Source organism: Anomaloglossus baeobatrachus, chromosome 1 (genome assembly GCF_048569485.1).
Source record: "Anomaloglossus baeobatrachus isolate aAnoBae1 chromosome 1, aAnoBae1.hap1, whole genome shotgun sequence".
In the NCBI taxonomy this organism is placed as follows: Eukaryota; Metazoa; Chordata; class Amphibia; order Anura; family Aromobatidae; genus Anomaloglossus; species Anomaloglossus baeobatrachus.
The window spans coordinates 955,582,700-955,608,747 of NC_134353.1; the positions used below are offsets into that span (position 1 = coordinate 955,582,700).

The 26,048-nt window shown below is 46.6% G+C and overlaps 1 protein-coding gene across 2 annotated transcripts in view; it reads left to right on the top strand.

Annotated features, from left to right (window-relative positions):
* The window catches only part of LOC142257423 (uncharacterized), a 115,863-nt gene extending 90,035 nt beyond the window's left edge, over positions 1–25,828 (top strand). For both annotated transcript variants that reach the window (XM_075329535.1, XM_075329543.1), the window contains one exon: positions 23,023–25,828. In XM_075329535.1, coding sequence (XP_075185650.1) covers positions 23,023–24,968 — 1,946 coding nt within the window. In that variant the 3' untranslated portion in view covers positions 24,969–25,828. The remainder of the gene's footprint in view (positions 1–23,022) is intronic.
* The last annotated feature ends 220 nt before the right edge of the window (positions 25,829–26,048 follow it).

Below are 26,048 nucleotides of genomic sequence, written 5' to 3' on the forward strand. Positions count from 1 at the left end.
TCTAATAGGGAAGGAAACCCCCTTGACAAGTTGTCGTTTAGGGTACATGGCCTTCCGGACCTCAGGAACGGCGGGCGCGGCCTCAGCCAGGATGGTAGCGGACTCCTGTACCGGTGTCGGCGGTGGGTCCTTGGCCCTAGGCTTGGAGGGGCCGGACCGACGGGCGGTACGCAAAGTCTCAGTGTCCCGTATCAAGTCCTGCGTAGCCACATGCCGCTCTACCAGGGACACTAATTGGTCCAGGGTACTCGGGTCACCCTGTCCTACCCACCGTTGAACGGTGACGGGTAAAGTGCGCACAAAACGATCCACTACTACCCTTTCCACCATTTGCGCCGGGCTCAGAGTGTCAGGCTGCAACCACTTTTTTACAAGATGTAATAAGTCATAGGCCTGGGAGCGTACGGGTTTGGCTTCCTCATAGAACCACTGATTTACCCGCTGAGCCCGTACATAGGTATTCACCCCCAACCGAGCCAGTATTTCGGCTTTCAGGGTCACATAGTCAATGGCGTCCTCGGTACCGAGGTCCAGGTACGCTTTTTGGGGTTCCCCCGTCAGATAGGGCGACAATACCTCAGCCCACTGGGGGGTCGGCAGCTTTTCCCGCTCGGCCACCCGCTCAAACACTGCCAGGAACGCTTCCACATCATCCCCCGGGGTCATCTTTTGCAACGCTTGTCTCACCGCTTTCCGGACGCTGCCGTCGTCACCCGGTCCCGGGGTTGTTGCTGCCGGTCCGGCACGGATTGACTTGGCCAGGAGAACCATCTGTTCTTGGTGCCTTTTTTCCTGCAATTTCAAGGATTGCTGGTGCTGTTGCTGCTGTTGCTCCAACGTCCGGAGCAGGTGGGTATTCACCTGTTGTTGCTGTGCATTAGCCTCTTGTTGTTGTGCATTAGCCTGCTGCTGCTGTGCATTAGCCTGAGCCAAATGCCTTAGTATGTCCTCCATGGCGTCGCTGGGTTTGGGCCGTAGTATAGCTGCTTGAATCCAGGACATGTGCTACCGGATCACGAGAAAAGGAAGTACACCTCACCGGGCTGGCATGCCCGCCGATTCTCCACCATATGTGAGGTAGCGCGGTCGGCTGCGCAGCAGAAGACACGGGATCCAGGCATATAGGTTCACAGCACACGGTGTTTAATGTCCAAACAAAAATCCACAGCAATATACATGTCTCTCCAGCAGAGACTCATGGAGTTGTGATCACTCCCTCACACCCGGCACACCTGCCCCTCGTTCCTGTTTCCATTTAACCCTTCCTTCAGCCTGTAGGGAAACAGCATTAACCCTAGAGTGGATTTACTTTCTATCATGGAGTGAGCACAACCGGGGCGAGACATACCGGCCGTCATAGATAACCCCGGTCACAGTCTCACAGTATGTATGTATGTATGTATGTATATATATTATATGTGTGTGTGTGTATATATAATATTTATTAAGCATTTCCCTCAGAAAATTAATACACAGCCCCTCTCCATAATATCTCTCCCACACTGCCCCATGTATAATATCCCCCCACACACACTGCCTCTCTGTATAATATACACACAATGCACCTGTGTGTAATATCCCCACGCAAACACTGCTCCTCTATATAATATCACCACACACACACTGTTCCTGTGTATAATATCCACACACACACACACACACACACACACTTCTCATCTGTATAATATTCCCACATGCATTCTGGTCCTCAGTATACTATACACACACACTGCCCCTCTGCCCCACTGCCCCTCCCCCCATACAAACTGCCCATTATTTTTATATTGACAATTTTTTGTTTTCCTTGAAAAATCATACTTTTATTTATCAAATGAGTTGCAGAATGAATAGAAAATATAGTGCAGTTATTGACTAGGTTAGAAATAATGATTTTTATTTGAAATAATAATTTTCTCCTTCAAACTTTGGTTTCGTCAAAAAATGCTCCCTTTGCAGCAATTACAGCTTTGCAGACCTTTGGCACTCTAGCTGTTAATTTGCTGCGGTAATCTGGAGATATTTCCCCCCCATGCTTTCAGAAGTCCCTCCCACAAGTTGTATTGGCTTGATGGGCACGTTTTGCGTACCATATGGTCAAGCTGCTCCCACAATAGCTCAATAGGGTTGAGATCTGGTGACTGGGCTGACCACTCTACAGATGGAATACCAGCTGCCTGTTTCTTCCATAAATAGTTCATGCAAAATTTGGAGGTGGCTTTGGGTCATTGTCCTGTTGTAGGATGAAATTGGCTCCAAAAAAGCGCTGTCTACAGCAGAGGTCTCAAACACACGAGCCGCATGTGGCTCCTAAGGCTGCTTGTTGCGGCCCCCAGACCCCGTGACAATCGCGGGTGTGTGTTTTTGTGTGTGTGTGTTTTTGTGTGTGTGTGTGTGTGTGTGTGTGTGTGTGTGCGCGTGCGTGTATATATTATATGATGTGTGTGTGTGTATGTGTGTATATATGTATGGGCACAATACTACAGGGTACAAGGATGGGCACAATACTACTGGGCACAATACCACAGGGCAAACGAATGGGCACAATACCACAGGGCACAAGGATGGGCAGAATACTATTGGGCACAATACCACAATGATTAGCACAATACTACTGGGCACAATACTACTGGGCACAACACCAAAAGGATGGGCACAATACCACAAGGATGAGCACCTTACTACAGGGCACATGGATGGGGGATATTACTGCAGTATGGGGACATTACTACAAGATGTTGGCTGAGATTACTATATGATGATGATAATTGTAAAACAATATTACAAGAAGGTGATAAAATGTAAAAAAAAAATCAAAATAAAGCATTAATTTTTTTGCCATTAAAAATGCTTTTTATATTTAAACTTAACTAAACAAAAAAGTGCAGGTTTGTTATAAACAAGCAAAAAACTTTAAAATAAGTGTTCCAAAGGTGTATAGAAAAAAAAATCCATGAAATAATTAAAAATGTCACTTTGTCCTGCAAAGAATGCGGCCCCTCTCAATTTTTTTTTTTTTATGTATGCGGCCCATGTACCCAGCTGGGTTTGAGACCCTTGGTCTATAAGGTATGGCATGGCGTTGCAAAATGGAGTGATAGCCTTCCTTCTTCAAATTCTCTTTTACCTTGTACAAATCTCCCACTTTACCAGCACCAAAGCAGCCCCAGACCATCACATTACCTACACCATGCATTACAGATGGCGTCAGGCACTCTTTCAGCATCTTTTCAGTTGTTCTGCATCTCAGAAATGTTCTGTGTGATCCAAACACCTCAAACTTCTTTGCCAGTCTGCCCTGAGGGCCAGCATCCATGAGTCGCCTCTTCACTGTAGATGTTGACACTGGTGTTTTGCGGGTACTATTTAATGAAGCTGCCAGTTGAGGACCTATGAGACGTCGATTTCTCAAACAAGAGACTTTAATGTACTTGTCTTGTTGCTCAGTCGTGCAGCGGGGCCTCCCTTTTTTCTTTCTACTCTGGTTAGAGCCTGTTTGTGCTCTACTCGAAATGAAGTAATATACACCGTTGTAGGAAATCGTCAGTTTCTTGGCAATTTCTCACATGGAATATCCTTCATTTCTAAGAACAAGAATAGACTGTTGAGTTTCACATGAAAGTTCTCTTTTTCTGGCCATTTTGAGAGTTTAATGGAACCAACAAATGTAATGCTCCAGATTCTCAACTAGCTCAAAGGAAGGTCCGTTTTATAGCTTCTCTAATCAGCAAAACTGTTTTTTTTCAGCCGTGCTAACAAACTTGCAGAAGGATTTTGAAGTGATTTCTAAACATAATTAGCCTTCTAACACAGTTAGAAATCACAATGTACCATTAGAACACTGGAGTGGTGGTTGTTGGAAATGGGCTTCTATCTCAACTAATCAAGATGGTTTGGGGTGAGATGGGCCGCCTGCAGAGTGAAGGCAAAAGGGCCAACAAGTGCTAAGCATCTCTGGGAACTCCTTCAAGACTGTTGGAAGACCATTTCCGGTGATTACCTCTTGAAGGTCATCAAGAGAATGCCAAGAGTGTGCAAAGCAGTAATCAAAGCAAAAGGTGACTACTTTGAATAACCTAGAATATAAGATACAGTGCCTACAAGTAGTATCCAACCCCCTGCAGATTTAGCAGGTTTGATAAGATGCAAATAAGTTAGAGCCTGCAAACTTCAAACAAGAGCAGGATTTATTAACAGATGCATAAATCTTACAAACCAACAAGTTATGTTGCTCAGTTAAATTTTAATAAATTTTCAACATAAAAGTGTGGGTCAATTATTATTACACCCCTAGGTTTAAAATTTTGTGGAATAACCCTTGTTTGCAATTACAGCTAATAATCGTCTTTTATAAGACCTGATCAGGCCGGCACAGGTCTCTGGAGTTATCTTGGCCCACTCCTCCATGCAGATCTTCTCCAAGTTATCTAGGTTCTTTTGGGTGTCTCATGTGTACTTTAATCTTGAGCTCCTCCCACAAGTTTTCAATTGGGTTAAGGTCAGGAGACTGACTAGGCCACTGCAACACCTTGATTTTTTCCCTCTTGAACCAGGCCTTGGTTTTCTTGGCTGTGTGCTTTGGGTCGTTGTCTTGTTGGAAGATGAAATGATGACCCATCTTAAGATCCTTGATGGAGGAGCGGAGGTTCTTGGCCAAAATCTCCTGGTAGGCCGTGCTATCCATCTTCCCATGGATGCGGACCAGATGGCCAGGCCCCTTGGCTGAGAAACAGCCCCACAGCATGATGCTGCCACCACCATCCATGCTTGACTGTAGGGATGGTATTCTTGGGGTTGGTTGCAATGCCATCCAGTCTCCAAACGTCACGTGTGTGGTTGGCACCAAAGATCTCGATCTCATCAGACCAGAGAACCTTGAACCAGTCTGTCTCAGAGTCGTCGAAGTGATCATGAGCAAACTGTAGACGAGCCTTGACATGACGCTTTGAAAGTAAAGGTACCTTACGGGCTCGTCTGGAATGGAGACCATTGCGGTGGAGTACGTTACTTATGGTATTAACTGAAACCAATGTCCCCACTGCCATGAGATCTTCCCGGAGCTCCTTCCTTGTTGTCCTTGGGTTAGCCTTGACTCTTCGGGCAAGCCTGGCCTCGGCACGGGTGGAAACTTTCAAAGGCTGTCCAGGCCATGGAAGGCTAACAGTAGTTCCATAAGCCTTCCACTTCCGGATGATGCTCCCAACAGTGGAGACAGGTAGGCCCAACTCCTTGGAAAGGGTTTTGTACCCCTTGCCAGCCTTGTGACCCTCCACGATCTTGTCTCTGATGGCCTTGGAATGCTCCTTTGTCTTTCCCATGTTGACCAAGTATGAGTGCTGTTCACAAGTTTGGGGAGGGCTTAATTAGTCAGAAAAGGCTGGAAAAAGAGAAAATTAATCCAAACGTGAAGCTCATTGTTCTTTGTGCCTGAAATACTTTAGGGGAACCAAACAGAATTCTTGTGCTTTGAGGGGTTGAATAATAAATGACCCTCTAAATAAACTTTTCACAATTTAAAAAAAAAAATAAAAAAAGAAATAACATTCTTTTTTGCTGCATTGCACACTTCCAGGCTGATCTACAGTCCAAATGTCACAATGCCAAGTTAACTCCGAATGTGTAAACCTGCTAAATCTGCAGGGGGTTGAATACTACTTGTAGGCACTGTATATTTTCAGTTGTTTCACACTTTTTTGTTAAGTATTTCATTCTACATGTGTTAACCCCTTCACGACCGCGGGCAGTAAAGTTACGTCCTATTTTAACGTGACTTAACGACCAGGGACCTAACTTTACTGCCTAAAATTCATTTGATTGCCATGGCCATAGCAACGGCTTTCAAATGATGTCCCCTGCTGTTTCTTACAGCAGGGGACCTTTGCTTGACTTCAGGGGGGGTGGCATCGCCACCCCCCCATCGACGATCATTGTGATTGGCTGTTCAAATCTGAACCGCCAACCACATCGTTCGCATTGATTTCGACTAAAACAATGCCTAAATCAATGCGATACTGTGAGATCGGGCTATGAGGTGCCGCAGCAGCTGCAGCAGATCATAGCTGGAACTCAAACACGACGCCCCCCAGCCCCTGCAGCACTGATTGGAGCGATCGTGCTATGACGCGCAATCGCTCCAATCTGTGTGCAGTGGGGCGGTCTGATCTGCAGGTGACTGCCCTCCCCAGGCCTGCGCTGGTCTGGGAGCCCTCCCCCAACATGTCTGCAGCGTGTACTGGCTGGTACTTGTAGTACCACGCCAACGCTGCTGCTGCCGCCGCCGCCGATGTCACCGCTCCTGCTCCACGTGAGTATTGCGCTCCTGCGATATCCTCTGCGCGCTCCTTCGATGTCCCTTGCGCGCTCCCGTGATGGCCCCTGCCCGTGCATCCCCCGCCATGCGCCCAAACAATTACTTTCCACCACATATGAGGTATCGTCGTACTCAGGAAAAAAATGCACTATAAATTTTATGGTGCATTTTTTCCTGATACCCTTGTGAAAAAAAAGCTACCTAGTTGAAGCAACAGTTTTGTGGTAAAAAAAATTTTTTTTTCTTTTCACAACCTCTGCCGTGCGCCCAAACAATTGATTTTTACCACATATGGGGTATCGGTGTACTCAGGAGAAAATGCACAATAAGTTGTACGGTGCACTCTCTTTTCTCCCTTGTGAAAATGAAAATTTTATGGCTAAAGTAACATTTTTGTGTTAAGTAAAATTTTCATTTTTTCCTTCCACATTGCTTTGGTTCTTGTGAAGCACCTAAAGGGTTAATAAACCTCTTTGATGTGATTTTGAGCAGTGTGAGGGGTGCAGTTTTTAGAATGGGGTCACTTTTGGGTATTTTTTTGTTACCTCGGCCTCTCAGTCACTTCAAATGTGATGTGGTCCCTAAAAAAAATTATTTTGTAAATTTTGTTGGAAAAATGAGAAATTGCTGATGAACTTTGACCCCTTCTAACTTCCTAACGAAAAAAAAAATTGTTTTGAAAATTGCGCTGATGTAAAGTACATGTGAGAAATGTTATTTAGTAACTATTTTGTGTGACATATCTCAGATTTATAAGCCTAAATTTTCAAAGTTTGAAAACTGCAAAATGTTTGCAAAATTTCCAAATTTTTGCGTTTAAGTGTGAAAATTTATCGGCCTAAATTTACCACTGACATGAAGTACAATATGTCACGAAAAAACAACGTCAGAATCGCCAGGATCCGTTGAAGCGTTCCAGAGTTATAACCTGTCAAAGTGATACTGGTCAGAATTGCAAAAAATGGCCGGGTCATTAGGGTGTTTTAGTGGCCGGGGGTGAAGGGGTTAATTCATAGTTTTGATGCCTTCAATGTGAATCTACAATTTTCAGAGTCGTGAAAATAAAGAAAACTCTTTGAATAAGAAGGTGTGTCCAAACTTTTGGTCTGTACTGTATATATGACCTCTTTCTTGTATATATGTCCCCTTTCAGGGCCTCTTCTGGTGTATACATATCCCCCTCTTGGGCACATTCTGGTATAATGTCCCCATCCTGGTTTTTGACACCTTCTTGGTGTAAATATGTCTTTTTTTCTTGTATATATCCCCTTCCAGGGCCTCTCCTTGTATGTTTGTTTGTCTGCCACAAAAAGAAAAAAAGTGAACATTTTACTTACCCTCCCTGGCTCCCAAGTTGCGCAGCGTCCTCTCTGAGCTGGGATGCATTTCAGCTGGATGGGTTCCCCACCACCCCTGGGGATCTTCAGCTCAAGGAGCACCTGCCTTTCCCTGCCGGATACAGTGTCCTCGCCACCTCCGCGTTGCCTGCAGCACTGATGAGGTTGCAGTGTGATGACCTCATCACGGTGGACCGCGGGATGACATGCCACCTCCCTACTCTGCTCCACTCGCCTTGCTTCCAGCCACGTTGCTAATTTGCATGTGATGCCCTAGAAGAGCTTCGCATGCAATTTAGCCATGTTTTGCAGTGGCTGAAGCAACACCGCTGGGTCCCTCTGCTGTGGCTGTAAGTTTGCCCCAGTGAACAGCGGGGCTCGGCCGGGGCTTAATAAAGTTAAGTACCGTATTTTTCGCTTTATAAGACGCAGTTTTGTTCCCCCAAATTTTGGGGGAAAGTAGGGGGTGCGTCTTATAATCCGAATATACGGGGGGGGTGTGTATATATATATATATATATACACACACTACAGAGTCCAGGGGAGGTGCGGGCAGCTCTGGAGCTCTGCTGGGGATCTTGTGAAAGCTGGGAGCAGCAGACTTTGATCTCCTGCACCCGCTCATATAATATGCACAGCCGCTGTCCACCACCATGGTGCTGAAAGTGCACCGCGGCGATAGGCTGGGGCAGCAGTGTATATTATATCTGCCTGCCCCTTCTTTGATTGCACATGCCCCCTCCCCCGTGTTAGCCATGTCCCCTATGCTGCTGCAAACAGTAAAATAATAAACTTTTTACTCACCTCCTCCAGCGTGTCTGCCAGGCCTCCCTCCTGCTGCTGTGATAAGGCACAAGAGATTTCACTCTGCCGTGCCGATCACATGACCGGCCGAGAACCAGTAAATGCAGGAGGCCGGAGATCAACCCCGAGGAGGGGGACACAGACAGGACAATGCTGGAGAAGGTAAGGAAAGTTTATTTTCCTAAAAGCAGCAGCATGGGGCGATATATAACACAGGGAGCTGTGCGCCAGCAATAGTGGGCCATGTGCCGCTACATGGGGCCGTGTGCCGCCACATGGGGCCATGTGCCAGCAATAGTGGGCCGTGTGCCGCCACATGGGGCCATGTGCCAGCAATAGTGGGCCGTGTGCAGCCACATGGGGCCGTGTGCCGCCACATGGGGCCGGGTGCCGCCACATGGGGCCGGGTGCCGCCACATGGGGCCATGTGCCAGCAATAGTGGGCTGTGTGCAGCCACATGGGGCCATGTGCCGCCACATGGGGCCATGTGCCAGCAATAGTGGGCTGTGTGCAGCCACATGGGGCCGTGTGCCATCACATGGGGCCGTGTGCCGCCACATGGGGCCATGTGCCAGCAATAGTGGGCTGTGTGCAGCCACATGGGGCCGTGTGCCACCACATGGGGCCATGTGCCGCCACATGGGGCCATGTGCCAGCAATAGTGGGCCGTGTGCAGCCACATGGGGCCGTGTGCAGCCACATGGGGCCGTGTGCAGCCACATGGGGCCGTGTTCCGCCACATGGGGCCGTGTTCCGCCACATGGGGCCGTGTGCCGCCACATGGGGCCGTGTGCCGCCACATGGGGCCGGGTGCCGCCACATGGGGCCGGGTGCCGCCACATGGGGCCATGTGCCAGCAATAGTGGGCTGTGTGCAGCCACATGGGGCCGTGTGCCGCCACATGGGGCCATGTGCCAGCAATAGTGGGCTGTGTGCAGCCACATGGGGCCGTGTGCAGCCACATGGGGCCGTGTGCAGCCACATGGGGCCGTGTGCAGCCACATGGGGCCATGTGCCAGCAATAGTGGGCCGTGTGCAGCCACATGAGGCCATGTGCCAGCAATAGTGGGCCATGTGCCGCCACATGGGGCCGTGTGCCGCCACATGGGGCCGTGTGCCGCCACATGGGGCCGTGTGCCGCCACATGGGGCCGTGTGCCGCCACATGGGGCCATGTGCCAGCAATAGTGGGCCGTGTGCAGCCACATGGGGCCGTGTGCAGCCACATGGGGCCGTGTGCAGCCACATGGGGCCGTGTGCAGCCACATGGGGCCGTGTGCAGCCACATGGGGCCGTGTTCCGCCACATGGGGCCGTGTTCCGCCACATGGGGCCGTGTTCCGCCACATGGGGCCGTGTGCCGCCACATGGGGCCGGGTGCCGCCACATGGGGCCGGGTGCCGCCACATGGGGCCATGTGCCAGCAATAGTGGGCTGTGTGCAGCAACATGGGGCCGTGTGCCGCCACATGGGGCCATGTGCCAGCAATAGTGGGCTGTGTGCAGCCACATGGGGCCGTGTGCAGCCACATGGGGCCGTGTGCAGCCACATGGGGCCATGTGCCAGCAATAGTGGGCCATGTGCAGCCACATGAGGCCATGTGCCAGCAATAGTGGGCCATGTGCCGCCACATGGGGCCGTGTGCCGCCACATGGGGCCGTGTGCCGCCACATGGGGCCATGTGCCAGCAATAGTGGGCCGTGTGCAGCCACATGGGGCCGTGTGCAGCCACATGGGGCCGTGTGCAGCCACATGGGGCCGTGTGCAGCCACATGGGGCCGTGTGCAGCCACATGGGGCCGTGTGCAGCCACATGGGGCCGTGTGCAGCCACATGGGGCCGTGTGCAGCCACATGGGGCCGTGTGCCGCCACAGTGGGTCGTGTGCCGCCACAGTGTGCCGTGTGCCAGCCACAGTGGGCTGTGTGCCAGCCATAGAGGATGTGTGCCAGGCATAGGGGACATGTGGCATCACTGGGCCATATCCAGATTCAGAGGGCTAATTTTAGGATGGGGGGGGCTATGAGGGACATATACCCTATATGATTTGTCAGACGGACACTGGCATTATAAGACAGACCCCATTTATTAAAAAATTCTCTATTCCTTCACCAAATTTGGGGGTGCGTCTTATAATCAGGTGCGTCTTATAAAGCGAAAAATACGGTAATTATTCCAGGCCCCCCCTCTTCAATGGGCCCAGTACAGCAGTCATGGTTGTAATGCCCTGATGGAGGCCCTGTGTGATGGAATATGTTTGGCGCTATATGAATAAAAATTAATAAGCTGTGCCCGGTGATCAGCTAATGGCTTCTGTTGCTCAGAAAGCCTTGGCAAGTACATATGCATTGCGGCGTTCCAGTGTGGTCACGTCGCTAAGCTGCCACTTGCAACCGCTTCTGAAGCCCTGCCAGACAAGTGGCAGCTGAAGTGGATTGGTGGAAATGGGCACACACACAGTGTACCTTCACAAGTAGCTCTGGCAAATTGGGCTCATTTTTCATAAACCGCTGAACTAAGTTGAGCAAGTGGCTCAGGCATGGTACATGTGTGAGCTTCCTAAGCTTCAGAGCCACCACCAGGTTACAGGCATGTTATCACACATGACCATGGCTGGTTGTAGGTTCCGATGCCAAGAGACACAGATCTGTTGTGTCTATTAGACCTTTCAACAACTCTGCTGCAGTGTGAGATTTGTCACCTAAAGATAATCATTTAAACAGAGCCTGTTGCTGCTTCACCGAGGCAGTGCTTCCAGCTTGGGACTGATGGGGAGGGTAATTCAGACCAGGATGAAAGGAACTAGAGGGAGGGCCATCCAAAATTTCTGGTAAAGGGCCACCTGTGGGCCTTCCCAAATTTATGAAAGAGGGCCCATCAAAATGTAGGAGTGAGGGCCCTCCAAACATTATGGTTAATGGTCGCATGTTGAGTCTGTGGATATGGTGGAAAAGGAGCAGGAGGAAAAGCCTTCTCCCTCCACCCCCCCAAAAAAAAAAATTAAAAATCCACAGATGCCATCTTGTGCACAGCGTGTCTGGATTAAGGGTGTGTGCGCACGTTGCGTTCTCTGCAGAAAAGAACGCACACTCTGGCAGACTGGACACTGCGTTTGTAAAAAAAAAAAAAAGCATCCACAACGCATGTATTTTGGATGCTTTCTCCATGTATTTTGCATGCGTTTTGGATGCATTTTTGACAGTGCGTTCCCCCGGCAATTCAGCTCTGCTACATGCCGGCTGACACACAGAGTCGCGCGATGAGAATGAACTCTGGTCAACTTCACCTGACTTCATTGTCATACCGCGGCTCTGTCTGTGTGTGGCGTCCTAGACTAGGGGTATATGGTGTGCACACAGCAATGGATATAAGGTTTGAGGTGCTAGTGAGTGGACCAAGGTCCAGACTATAGTATGCAAATTCAAAACACTGCACTCTTTCAAGGTGAGGTAGAGAAAAAGACCAACAGATTCGTTTTTTAGTCAAAAAAGTTTTCTAAATTTTATTTGTAGACAATATAGGTGGAGGGGGGACGTTTCGGCCTAAACGTAGGCCTTCTTCACGCCACGTTACACTGAAAGAGGGTGAAACAAATATAATCACTATTTATAATATAATACATTATTCACTTATATACAAACAATATACATATATACATAGTAGAGAAAGTTCCATGTCAAGGTTAAATCTTTGATGAATACAGTACAATATATATCCGCAGTTACCATAAGGATGTGAGATTGTACATAAAAAGCAACAGTTTCCGTGTGTGAGAAGTATATAACATACCTCCATAGAAGAAAAGAGTTAGTTTTCCAAAATGAATACTGCAGGTGCAGATAAGAGATAATGAGGAACCCAGGGTTTTGTCTTTTGTTGGGCTACTTTCACACATCCGGATTTTTGCTCTGCGGCACAATACGGCATTCTGCAGAAAAACCGCAACCTGCTTTTGTAACGCCGGTTGCGTTTTTTTTTTTTTGCATAGACTTACATTAGTGCCGTATTGTGCCGCAGGGGCTTGCGTTCGGTCCGGTTTTTGCCGCATGCGGCAGATTTAGCCGATGCCGCGGCCGGATCGAACGTTCCCTGCAACGTTTTTTTGCTCCGGCAAAAAACACCGCATCGCGCCGCATTTTTCAATGCATACCTATGGAGGTCGGATGCGGCGAGATGCGGAAAAAAACGCATCCGCTCGCCGCATGCGGTTTTTTCCACTGCGCATGCTCAGTAGCATGCCGCAACCGGAAAAAACCGGACGGGCCGCATGTAAAAACTTATGCAAAGGATGCGGTGTTTTCGCCGCATCCGTTGCATAGTTTTCACAGCCGGATTGAGCCGCAGTGCTCAAACCGGATGTGTGAAAGTAGCCTTAGTCACAGAGAGCAAATCCTGTGAAAAAATGAGTAGGTAATGGGTATATGTACACCTGTTTGCATACCTCTGGGTTAGTTATGGGCAAGTGAATTGAGTTACCTGGTTGGTATTAGTATATGATCCCACAGTGTAAATGCTCTGGAAAGGTTTGGTATGAGCAGCCATAGGTTGTTTAGACTTGTGATCCCTTTGTGTAAATCTGCGATCCCTTTGTGTTAAATATAGAATAATGGTCAATTTTTCAAGAGAATCTCTCAACTAGCATGTATACCATTAAAGAATTAGTGTGACTACCTTGCAGAATTTTTTATAATCAATTCAGCAGATATAGGGATAATATGGAGATCTGCCCAAAGTCTATTGTCATCAGTGGTAATCCCAGAGTATATGTCCTGTGGATCAAGGAGCATAGGTGACTACTCACCATATGTTGGGGTTATAGTGAATCAATATAGAAGTGGGGAAAAAATTACCTTACTGGACTTCACATGGAGTTTTTTAATATGGCTTTTTTTATGTGATGAGCCAAAGCTTATAGTTTGTAGTCCCCTAGGGGAAATGAAAATTGGTTACAAGTTTGTATCTATGTGTGATCACATCAGTACAGCATATGGTGTCAATACCTTAGAACAGTAGTGATTATTTAAAGCCACATTCTGTAAGGAGTTGTTGATAACAGGAGATTTGCTACCATCTAAAGGCCCAGTCACACTAAACAACTTACCAGCGATCCCAACAACGATCCAACCTGATAGGGATCGCTGGTAAGTTGCTAGGAGGTTGCTGGTGAGATGTCGCACTGCGACGCTCCAGCGATCCAACCAGCAACCTGACCTGGCAGGGATCGCTGGAGCGTCGCTACACGAGTTGCTGGTGAGCTCACCAGCAACCAGAGACCAGCCCCCAGCCAGCAGCGCCGCGTGGAAGATGCTGCGCTTGGTAACTAAGGTAAATATCGGGTAACCAACCCGATATTTACCTTGGTTACCAGCGCACGCAGCTACACGTGCAGGGAGCAGAGCACACCGCTTAGCGCTGGCTCCCTGCTGTCCTAGTTACAGCACACATCGGGTTATTTACCTGATGTGTGCTGCAGCTACATGTGCACAGAGCAGGGAGCAGCGCACACCGCTTAGCGCTGGCTCCCTGCTCTCCTAGTTACAGCACACATCGGGTTAATTACCCGATGTGTACTGCAGCTAAATGTGCACAGAGCAGGGAGCAGCGCACACTGCTTAGCGCTTGCTCCTTGCTCTCCTAGCTACAGTACACATCGGGTTAATTACCCGATGTGTGCTGCAGCTACATGTGCACAGAGCAGGAGCCGGCACTGACAGTGAGAGCGGAGGAGGCTGGTAACGAAGGTAAATATCGGGTAACCAAGGACAGGGCTTCTTGGTTACCCGATGTTTACCGTGGTTACCAGTGTCAGCAGAAGCCGGCTCCTGCTGCCTGCACATTCAGTTGTTGCTCTGTCGCTTTCACACACAGCGATCTGTGCTTCACAGCGGGACAGCAACAACTAGAAAATGGCCCAGGACATTCAGCAACAACCAACGACCTCACAGCAGGGGCCAGGTTGTTGCTGGATGTCACACACCGCAACATCACTAGCAACATCGCTGCTACGTCACAAAAGTTGTTCGTTAGCAGCGATGTTGCTAGCGATGTTGCGTAGTGTGACGGGGCCTTAAGGGTGAGTATATATAACAGGGGTTAGTATATTTCTAGTTAGGCTGGAGAAAGAGTCTCAAAGAATAATACGTATTACCTGTATAATCCTCATTCAGAGAGTGTATAAGGAGAAGGGAGGTTAAGGGTCCCTCTATAGCAGTGTTTCTCAACTCCAGTCCTCAAGACCCACCAACAGATCATGTTTTCAGATTTTCCTCAATGTTAGACATGGAATAATTCCATCACCTGTGCAACATTAAGGAAATCCTGAAAACCTGATTGAGGAAAACCTGAAAACATGATCTGTTGGTGGGTCTTGAGGACTGGAGTTGAGAAACACTGCTCTATAGAGTAAGAAACATAAGGTATAATTAGTAGATTCCATGGAGAGGAGTCTGGAGTGGAGGAGTTCAATCAGTGACATACCTGTTGTGCCATCTTCCCAGACTGTGGCAAAATGCAGTGCATAGCTGGGTTTGCAGGCTATTTAGCTCTGCAACCCGGAAATAGCGTTAGACGCCCACGCATGCGCAGTAGCGATCTGCGCTTGTATTAGAATATGTAAGATACCGTTAGGCATGTAATAGGAGCGCCCGCGCATGCGCAGTACGCAAATTTGTATACTTAGAAGAATAATAGCGCTGGGAAGACGTTTCTTATGTTTTGTAACGGATTTGTCTATGTTGCTGTTGCAATAAATAGAGCGATTAGGAGAAGGAAGCTGGGAATATGAAGGAGTATTGAGAAACATATAGAGAATCAATTAAATAGGAAAATAGATGGTATATATGATCAACTGATAGATATATAGTAACAAATATAGCATATACATAAAGATAGAGATATACAATATTGGGAATATGAGGGTTAAAACATCTGACTTGAACTATATATAAGTTGTTAACAATAATATATTCCAACATCTATTTGGATAATGCATTGATATTTTTTAAAAAAAATACATAATAAGGAGAAAGGTTTGGTTAATTCATACGAAGCAAGGGTCCCAAAATGCTACAAAGTGCATGAATATTACTATGTCTAGTGCTATATAGAGAGTGCCAGTTTATACATTACCATCTATCAGTGAATAAATGATGGAAGCAGAAAGGGTGATGGTGACGATTCTTAAGTTTTCTGTAAAAAATATCATAGTAAGATTAGTATATTTATAAAAATGTCATGTGGGCTAGCAAAAACAATGTTATTACAATGGCCAATCTATTTCTCTATTAAGCCCTTTGGGTGTCAGAGTTTGCAATTTATGGATCCAGTAGCTTTCACGTTTTTTGAGGAGCTCAATATGGTTACCTCCACGCCTAGGTCTATGTACCTTGTCGATTACTTGGTACTGCAGTTGTGCTACGTTGTGTTTGGCCTCATGGAAATGGTAGGGGATAGGGAGCCATACTTTTCCACATCTGATGGTAGACTTATGACTGGCTATTCGGTCACCCACATGCTGAATCGTCTCTCCAACATATAATAGGCCACAAGGGCATTTGATTATGTACACTACGAAGTTACTTTCGCATGTGAAATACTCTTTAATTCGGAAGGTTTTACCGGATCTGGGATGTGTAAAATGGTCTCCTTTTATTACATTTGAACATGACGGGCAGTTGAGGCAGGGGAAGGTGCCAGTCCGTTTTGGTGCTAGGAATGTTTGTGTGTTTAATTTGTCACTACCAATATCCGCCCTAACTAAAGAGTCTTTAATATTTTGAGGTCTTCTTTTACACATGAGTGGGGGAAGTATGAATGATCCTATCTCCGGATATGCTTTCTTGAGTAGGGGCCAATGGCGATTAATTATATTGTAGATTTTGGGCATAGATGGGTGGTGGGTATGTACAAATGGTATTCTATCGAGTGTTGTTCTATCCCTCTCTGAGGGGGTAGAGAGAAGTGCCTTTTCCTTTTCTGTTTTTAGCAGAGTTTCTGGATAATTTTGTTCAAGGAACCTTTGTGTCATTTCATCTAATCTGTTTTCTCTTGTGATTTCATCTGAGACTATTCTGGTGACTCTCTTAGGCCCCTTTCACACGTCAGTGATTCTGGTACGTTTGTGCTTTTTTTTAAACGTACCAGAATCACTGACATACGCAGACCCATTATAATGAATGGGTCTGCTCACACGTCAGTGATTTGTCACTGCACGTGTCTCCGTGCAGCGTACCCGCGTGTGCGTGATTGCTGCACGGAGACATGTCCATTTTTTTCTGGCATCACTGATGTTCCACGGACCACGCAGTGGTGTGGTCCGTGAAACATGTGCCAGAAAAAAACGTGCACTTAAAATAATAAACATTTTAACTCACCCGGCGTCCAGCGATGTCCTCTGCAGCCCGTTCTCCCTGCTGCTTCTAAGCCGGCTGATTACTGTCGCGCATATTCATTATGCGCGACACAGCCGACCCGGAAGCAGCTGCTGCGGGGGTCAGCGCCGGCCGGATGCTGCACCGCGGGAGGATTCAGCACCATGGACAGCGGGAGCGGGCACAGGTGAGTTGATTTCTAAGTGCAATCACGGGCCACGGATAACGGAGCCCCGATTGCACTTAGACAACCCACGTGTGCCGTGATTCACGGCACACGCAGGGACATGTGCGTGTTTTACACGGAAACTAATTTCAGCTGAATGATAGTTGAGTGTAAATTTAATTTCAGGCCTTACGTTATTAATGTGCTTATCAAAAGTAAGGAGGATTGTTATATCTCCCTGCCAAATGCAAAATACATCGTCGATGTAGCGAACCCATAGGAGGGCTAGATCATCAAATGAGGGGTACGAGTAAATAAATCTGTTTTCGAAAAAATCCATAAAAAGGTTTGCGTACGCCGGGGCTACATTCGATCCCATCGCGGTCCTGTGGCGCTGGATGTAGAAATCATCTTTGAAGAGAAAATAATTCTCATTGAGGACTATGTCAAGGAGGCCCATAGTAAAATCTATTGAATCTTGCCCTAAGTTGGTTTTGTCCAATGCTAATTTGGTTGCCATAATACCCTTTTCGTGTGAGATTGATGTATATAGGCTATTTACGTCCCATGTGCAAAGGAAATTGTTAGGGGGAACTATTTCAAGGTCTCGAATTTTTTGAAGAAAATTGTTGGTATCTAGTATATATGACCTGGTCTTCTTGGTCAGAGGGGTGAGTACTTTTTCAAGATAAATAGATCTAGGATAGATTCTGTTGATGCTACAATAGGTCGGCCTGGGGGATTGATGAGCGATTTGTGGATTTTTGGTAATACGTAAAATACAGGTGTTATAGGATGTATTTTAGTTAAAAAGGAGCGAGTGGTTTGGTCAATGGTACCTTTATCTTGGTAAACAGATAAGAAATTTTGAATCCTTTGTTGGATTCTGAATACTGGATCAGATGATATTTTTTGATAGGTAGTGGTATCATTGAGTTGGCGTTTTATCTCATGGATGTAATCCTGTGTATTTTGAACAAGAATTGCACCTCCTTTATCAGCGGGTTTTAAAGTTATCATCTTATTGTTTCTTAGTGAAGTTATGGCTAATTTCTCAGATGTATTGATGTTGTTCCGTGTTGGGTAGAAGCCCAATTCATGCTCATCGATATTGTCTTTGATGTCTCGGTCAACTAATGCTATGAAAGTCTCAACTGCATGATATATTTTAGGTGGCATGAATTGGCTGGGATTACGTAAACCTAGTGTTTTGATGTTGGTCTCCTTGGGAGGTGGTTGTGGGTCTGTGTTATGAGAGGGGTTGGTGCCAAAGTGAGTTTTAAGTCTGTATATCACTTTCTAAGGTAAAAGAATCCCATTTGGGTGTAGTGCAAAAAGTGAGCCCTTTGTTAAGTACAGACAATTCATTAGGTGCCAAGGTGTAATCAGATATATTAATCACTAAATTGGGACCCTTACCTGTGATCTCAGTGTCATCCCCCAGTCTCCTCCTCAACCTCCTCGTTGGTTTGGTTTTCTTTTTCCAAGTCCTAAAAAAGGTGTTGAATTTGTATGGCTGCCACTGGACTCGCTTCCTGAAGATGCTGAATGATAAGTTGGTTGTCTCCTCCATTGTCGTGTATTGCTGGTTTGCCAATCGTTCCATCTGTAAACTTTGTTATGTAGATAGTCGTCCGTGTCCCGTTGGAACTTTTGTCTCTTTTTATCTTCTAGATTCCTCTTAAATTCTTTTAAAGTATCCTCTGCCTTTTTCTTAAAGGCAGTAAGGTCCCCGGGGGTTAAACTATCCGCCAACTGAGCCTCTATAGTTGAAATTTTGTCCTTAGATTCCTTGATGGCTGTCTGAAGGTATTCCACTCTCAGGACAATTATATCTAAAGAGCATTTATTCAAAATCTGTTGGTACTTTTTACAATAGTCCTTGTTATTAGAAAAGAGAGTGGGTTTCAAATTGCATCTAAGGCCCCTAGGGATACGGTTCTGTCGATAGTATTCTACTAAAGTAGTGCAGTGAAGGTCTAAGGCAGGGGTGGGGAACCTCCGGCCCACGGGCCGCATGCGGCCCGCCATGACCTTTTATGTGGCCCCCGGGCAGATTCCCGGGGGAGGCAGTGCTGGTGCTGTCACCGCAGTTTGCTGCCGCCGGCCCTTTAAATCCACACATTGCTGTTTGTGCTGCAATGTGTTCTCCCGTCGGTCAGTGCCAATTGTGGGTGGGTCCACAGCAGCCTCACAGCTTCCCTCGTTCTGTGCACGCCCCCTGCCCTCCGGAGATCAGTGCCTGCCTTCTCCTTCTGATGCAGTGTGTCCGGCTCCTGCACTCCGGTGATGCGAGTGCAATGCGGCTGTGAGTCCAGCGCCGACCTCTGCTGCTATGTGCCCTGCCCAATGCTTTGTGCCTCCCCAGTCCCCACACCAGTTCTGTAAACCCTCTCCCCCAGAGTTGCATGAAACTCTCAGCGCAGTGTGTTCCCCAATATCCTGTGTGCACCCCTCCCCCAGTCCTGTGTGCAGCCCCCCAATGTCCTGTGTGCAGCCCATCACCCAGTAGTCCTGTTTTCACCCCCCCAATACTGTGTGCACCCCTCCCCCAGTCCTGTGTGCAGCCCCCCAATGTCCTGTGTGCACCCCCACACAATCCTATGTGCAGCCCATCACCCAGTCCTGTGTGCACCCCCCAGTCCTGTGTGCACCCCCCCAGTCCTGTGTGCACCCCCCCAGTCCTGTGTGCACCCCCCCAGTCCTGTGTGCACCCCCCCAGTCCTGTGTGCAGCCCCCCCCAGTCCTGTGTGCAGCCCCCCCCAGTCCTGTGTGCAGCCCCCCCCAGTCCTGTGTGCAGCCCCCCCCAGTCCTGTGTGCAGCCCCCCCAGTCCTGTGTGCTGCCCCCCCAGTCCTGTGTGCTGCCCCCCCCAGTCCTGTGTGCTGCCCCCCCAGTCCTGTGTGCTTCCCCCCCCCCCAGTCCTGTGTGCTGCCCCCCCCAGTCCTGTGTGCAGCCCCCCCCAGTCCTGTGTGCAGCCCCCCCAGTCCTGTGTGCAGCCCCCCCCAGTCCTGTGTGCAGCCCCCCCCCAGTCCTGTGTGCAGCCCCCCCCAGTCCTGTGTGCAGCCCCCCCAGTCCTGTGTGCAGCCCCCCCAGTCCTGTGTGCAGCCCCCCCCAGTCCTGTGTGCAGCCCCCCCCAGTCGTGTGTGCAGCCCCCCCCAGTCGTGTGTACAGCCCCCCCAGTCGTGTGTACAGCCCCCCCCAGTCGTGTGTACAGCCCCCCCCAGTGATGTCTGTGCCTCCCCCCCAGTGATGTCTGTGCCTCCCCCTCAGTGATGTCTGTGCCTCCCCCCAGTGATGTATGTGCCCCCAGCCCCGCGTGTGGTGTCTGTGCCCCCAGCCCCGCGTGTGGTGTCTGTGCCCCCAGCCCCGCGTGTGGTGTCTGTGCCCCCAGCCCCGCGTGTGGTGTCTGTGCCCCCAGCCCCGCGTGTGGTGTCTGTGCCCCCAGCCCCGCGTGTGGTGTCTGTGCCCCCAGCCCCATGCCCCCAGTTAATTAATTGCTTCACCCAATATAGCAGGGTCATTTAAACATTGATAATTTTGTGCGGCCCCCGAAGGTTGGTAGAAATTTCCAAATGGCCCCCGACAGAAAAAAGGTTCCCCACCCCTGGTCTAAGGAGATAAATATACGGTTCTCCTTTTCCCAGTCTCTAGTCCTAACTTCTCTGATTGGGGTCTTTAAAAATTCTGTAGAATTAGTAACTTGGGAAGGTATATTGTTACTGGTTGTGTCATCATAGGCAAAAGTGTCGAATGACATGGGTATGCCGGTGCAACCACCAAGAAAGATATATAGACTAGGGGTATATGGTGTGCACACAGCAATGAAATATAAGGTTTGAGGTGCTAGTGAGTGGACCAAGGTCCAGACGTCAGTATGCAAATTCAAAACACTGCACTCTCGTTCAAGGTGAGGTAGAGAAAAAGACCAACAGATTCGTTTTTTAGTCAAAAAAGTTTTCTAAATTTTATTTGTAGACAATATAGGTGGAGGGGGGACGTTTCGGCCTAAACGTAGGCCTTCTTCACGCCACGTTACACTGAAAGAGGGTGAAACAAATATAATCACAATTTTATAATATAATACATTATTCACTTATATACAAACAATATACATATATACATAGTAGAGAAAGTTCCATGTCAAGGTTAAATCTTTGATGAATACAGTACAATATATATCCGCAGTTACCATAAGGATGTGAGATTGTACATAAAAAGCAACAGTCTCCGTGTGTGAGAAGTATATAACATACCTCCATAGAAGAAAAGAGTTAGTTTTCCAAAATGAATACTGCAGGTGCAGATAAAGGAGATAATGAGGAACCCAGGGTTTTGTCTTTTTGTTAGTCACAGAGAGCAAATCCTGTGAAAAAATGAGTAGGTAATGGGTATATGTACACCTGTTTGCATACCTCTGGTTTAGTTATGGGCAAGTGATTTGAGTTACCTGGTTGGTATTAGTATATGATCCCACAGTGTAAATGCTCTGGAAAGGTTTGGTATGAGCAGCCGTAGGTTGTTTAGACTTGTGATCCCTTTGTGCAAATCTGTTTGTGGCGTCCTGATTAGCGGTCACCCGTGAAGGAATCACCGGTGACTGCTAATCCCCTTAGTGACTGAAGTGAGCAGCGCGATTAGCGCTGCCGTCACTCAGATTACCCGCGGCCAGCTGGAGTCCTCCACCCGAGACTGCAACTCACCTGTGACTTCATCGCTGATCGCGCGGATCACTTCAGTTGCTGCGTGGAGCTGACAGAGAATGGTCTGGTTTATGACCGCTCTTGTCAGCTTCATGTAGCAGAGCTGAGAGCGTCGCGGGACCTCGTGTGGATTACGTCGGACATGGAGGGGTATTTGAGGATTTTAATAAAGTGGTGAAAGATGATGGTTTTTTTGTCTTTTATTCCAAATAAAGGATTTCTCGTTGTGTGTGTTTATTTTCTTTAACTTACAGGTTAATCATGGAAGGTATCTCGGGGAGACGACTGCCATGATTAACCCAGGACTTAGTGGGCAGCTGCCATTAACTCCTTATTACCTCGATTACCACCGCACCAGGGCAACTCGGAATGAGCCGGGTAGAGTCCCGGGACTGTGGCATCTAAAGTATGCTGCAATTACGGGCGGCTGCTGGCTGATATTGTTAGGCTGGGGGGCTCCCCATAATGTCACACTCCCCATCCTGAGAATACCAGCCTTCAGCCGTGTGGCTTTACCCTGGCTGGTATCAAAATTGGGGGGACCACACGTCGTTTTGTTTTTTTTTTAAATCATTTTTTTTTTTTTACTGCACGGTATAGACCCGCCCACCTGTGGCTGTGATTGGTTACAGTGAGACAGCCGTCACTCAGCGTGGGGGGTGTGTCTGACTGCAACCAATCATAGGTGCCAGTAGACGGAGAAAGCAGGGAATACCAGATTGAATAATGAGCGCCCGGCATTTTCAAAAGAGGAAAAGCCGCCAGAGCAGTGTGACAGCCGTGCAGCGTCGGGGATCGGTGAATATGAGAGAGGGGAGAGAATGACTGACGGGCAGAGAGAGGGAGAGACAGAGAGAGAGACCGACCGACAGAGAGAAACAGAGCGACCAACTGACAGAGAAAGAGACCAACATCCACAGACAGAGATTGATCGACATTGACAGAGAGACTGAAGACCTGCGTTTTGCTTGTCAAAAAAGCATGCGGAATGCAAAAAAAATGCAGTCCAAGTGCATTTTGGTTGTGTTTTGACCCACCTCATAGATTTCAATGGGTGGAGAACGCAGCTACAATGCACAAAAGAAGTGACATGCTGCTGGATGCTGGGCATCCAAAACGCTGCATTTACAAACGCAGCGTGTGCATTGATTTTTCGGCTTTCTCATAGAGTTTGCTGGGGAAGCTGAACGCATGTAATTTGGCACAGACAACGCTGCTGTCCAAATCGCAGCGTTTTCGCGGGAATAAACGCAACGTGCGTACATAGCCTTAGTGTAGGTGAAGCTTGTGTTGGTCATTGAAGGGGAAAATTTTACAAAATCTGTTTTATTCTTTTCACAGAAGATTGTGGCATTATACAGAATATATATGAAGAGCAAGTAATTGTCCCAGATCTACCCTCAGTCCTTCACACCCAGGATCCGTTATCTGAAGCTTCTAAACAATCTCTGGATTCAGTGCAGAATGTTCAACAAAATAAAAGCCACACAAGGGGTCTTCAACAAAAAAGAACTCACACAGGGGAGAAGCCATATTCATGTAATCAATCTGGAAAGTATTTTACTCAAAAGTCTGCTTCAATTTCACAAAAAATTATTCACAAAGGAAAACCATTTTCATGTGCAGAATGTAGAAAATGTTTTAGTTGGAAATCACAGCTTGATGTTCATAAGAAAACTCACACTGGGGAAAAGCCATTTTCATGTTCAAATTGTGGGAAATGTTTTAATTGGAAATCACAGCTTGATAGCCATATAAAAACTCACACAGGGGAGAAACCATTTTCATGTCAATTATGTGGGAAATGTTTTATTCATAAATCATACATTGCTGTGCATATGAAAACTCACACAGGAGTGAAGCCATTTGCATGTTCAGATTGTGGGAAATGTTTTATTCGGAAATCACAGCTTGATGACCATATGAAAACTCACACTGGGGAAAAGCCATTTTCGTGTTCAGAATGTGGGAAATGTTTTATTCGGAAATCACAGCTTGATGACCATATGAAAACTCACACTGGGGAAAAGCCATTTTCTTGTTCAGATTGTGGGAAATGTTTTAATTGGAAATCACAGCTTGATAGCCATATAAAAACTCACACAGGGGAGAAGCCATTTTCTTGTTCAGAATGTGGGAAATGTTTTATTCGGAAATCACACCTTGAAGAGCATATGAAAACTCACACAGGAGTGAAGCCATTTTCATGTTCAGAATGTGGGAAATGTTTTATTCGGAAATCACAGCTTGATAGCCATATTAAAACTCACACAGGGGAGAAGCCATTTTCATGTGAATTATGTGGGAAATGTTTTATTCAGAAATCACACCTTGAAGTGCATATGAAAACTCACACAGGAGTGAAGCCATTTTCATGTTCAGAATGTGGGAAATGTTTTATTCAGAAATCACAGCTTGATAGACATATAAAAACTCACACAGGGGCAAAGCCATTTTCTTGTTCAGAATGTGGGAAATGTTTTATTCGGAAATCACAGCTTGATAGCCATATAAAAACTCACACAGGGGAGAAGCCATTTTCTTGTTCAGAATGTGGGAAATGTTTTATTCAGAAATCACACCTTGATGTGCATATGAAAACTCACACAGGAGTAAAGCCATTTTCATGTTCAGATTGTGGGAAATGTTTTATTCGGAAATCGCAGCTTAATGTGCATATAAAAAGTCACACGGGAGAGAAGACATTTTCATGTTCAAATTGTGGGAAATGTTTTATTCAGAAATCACACCTTGTAAAGCATATAAAAACTCACACAGGGGAGAAACCATTTTCATGTTCAGAATGTGGAAACTGTTTTATTTGGAAATCCCACCTTGATGTGCATATAAAAACTCACACTGGGGAGAAGCCATTTTCATGTTCAGAATGTGGGAAATGTTTTATTCGGAAATCACAGCTTGATGTGCATATAAAAACTCACACTGGGGAGAAGCCATTTTCATGTTCAGATTGTGGGAAATGTTTTATTCTGAAATCACAGCTTGATGTGCATATAAAAACTCACACGGGAGAGAAGCCATTTTCATGTTCAAATTGTGGGAAATGTTTTATTCAGAAATCACACCTTGTAAAGCATAGAAAAACTCACACTGGGGAGAAGCCATTTTCATGTTCAAATTGTGGGAAATGTTTTATTCAGAAATCACACCTTGATGTGCATATAAAAACTCACACTGGGGAGAAGCCATTTTCATGTTCAGAATGTGGGAAATGCTTTGCTCAAAGATCTGTTTTTGTTAGACACATAAGAATTCACACAAGGTAAAAGACATGTTTGTTTAGAATGTGGGAAATGTAGCAGTAAATCAACTCTTGCTGAACCTCACACGTTTAACCAAGAAATCAGATCTTCTCAGACATCAACGAATTCACATAGGAGGGGAAAAGCCATTTTTATGTTCTGTATGTGGAAAGTGTTATCAGGAAAAGTCACATCTATTTGCACATGGAAAAACTCACACAGAAAAAAAAATCATAACGTAAATCTTCAATTGTTTTAGTCAACTCCCCCGAAGGACGACATCTACAGGTAGTCTCCTTTGTTTTATGCATGTTTCCTCTCACATTCCATAGAATGGTAGGGAATGTAGACCATAAGCCCTAATAGGGACAGTGGTGATATCTGTAAAGCTGTGGAATTAATGGCATTTATAAGTGATTAAGCAAATTAAGTTATGTGCCCTGAAGAAGGCTGGTTCACTGCCGAAATGCATTACATTGTAATTTAATTATTTTTATTGAAATCTGGGATATTGATCCCCTTCATTCCACTACTACATTGCCACTGGAGGCAGAGAGCGCTATTACTGATCTGTTTCTCTGGAGCATTTTCTCTGTTTGGATCCCCACTGGAGGATTTTCCTGCAGCACATTTGAGCTCCTGGAATGTTTTTTGATTCACATGTACATTATATACTACTCCCAGGTGAGTGCAAAATTCTTCACTCACCGCTATAACTATACTAACTACCTACAATGCTCAATTAGCGCTGTATTGTCTTTTTCCCTTTTCACAGAAAAATTTCCAGGGAATGTAGATTGTTAGCCCCATTGGGGACAGTGGGGAAATGTAATGCTGTGGAATTAATGGCGCTATATAAGTGAGTAAAATAAATCAATTGAGAAACAGTACAAGAAATAATACAAAAGTTACTTTCCAGATAAAGTCGCACATTTTCAAAAGAAAAAAAACAAGGAGAAAAATTGTATGAAAAATACCCTTACTATAAATTAAAAAAATAAATTTCAAGTGCTTAATAACAGGGTACTTAGTATATACATTTTTGCAAAAAGGTAAAAAGCTGTCTCACCTCGTCACGGTGTACCCATCTGAGACAGTCCCTAA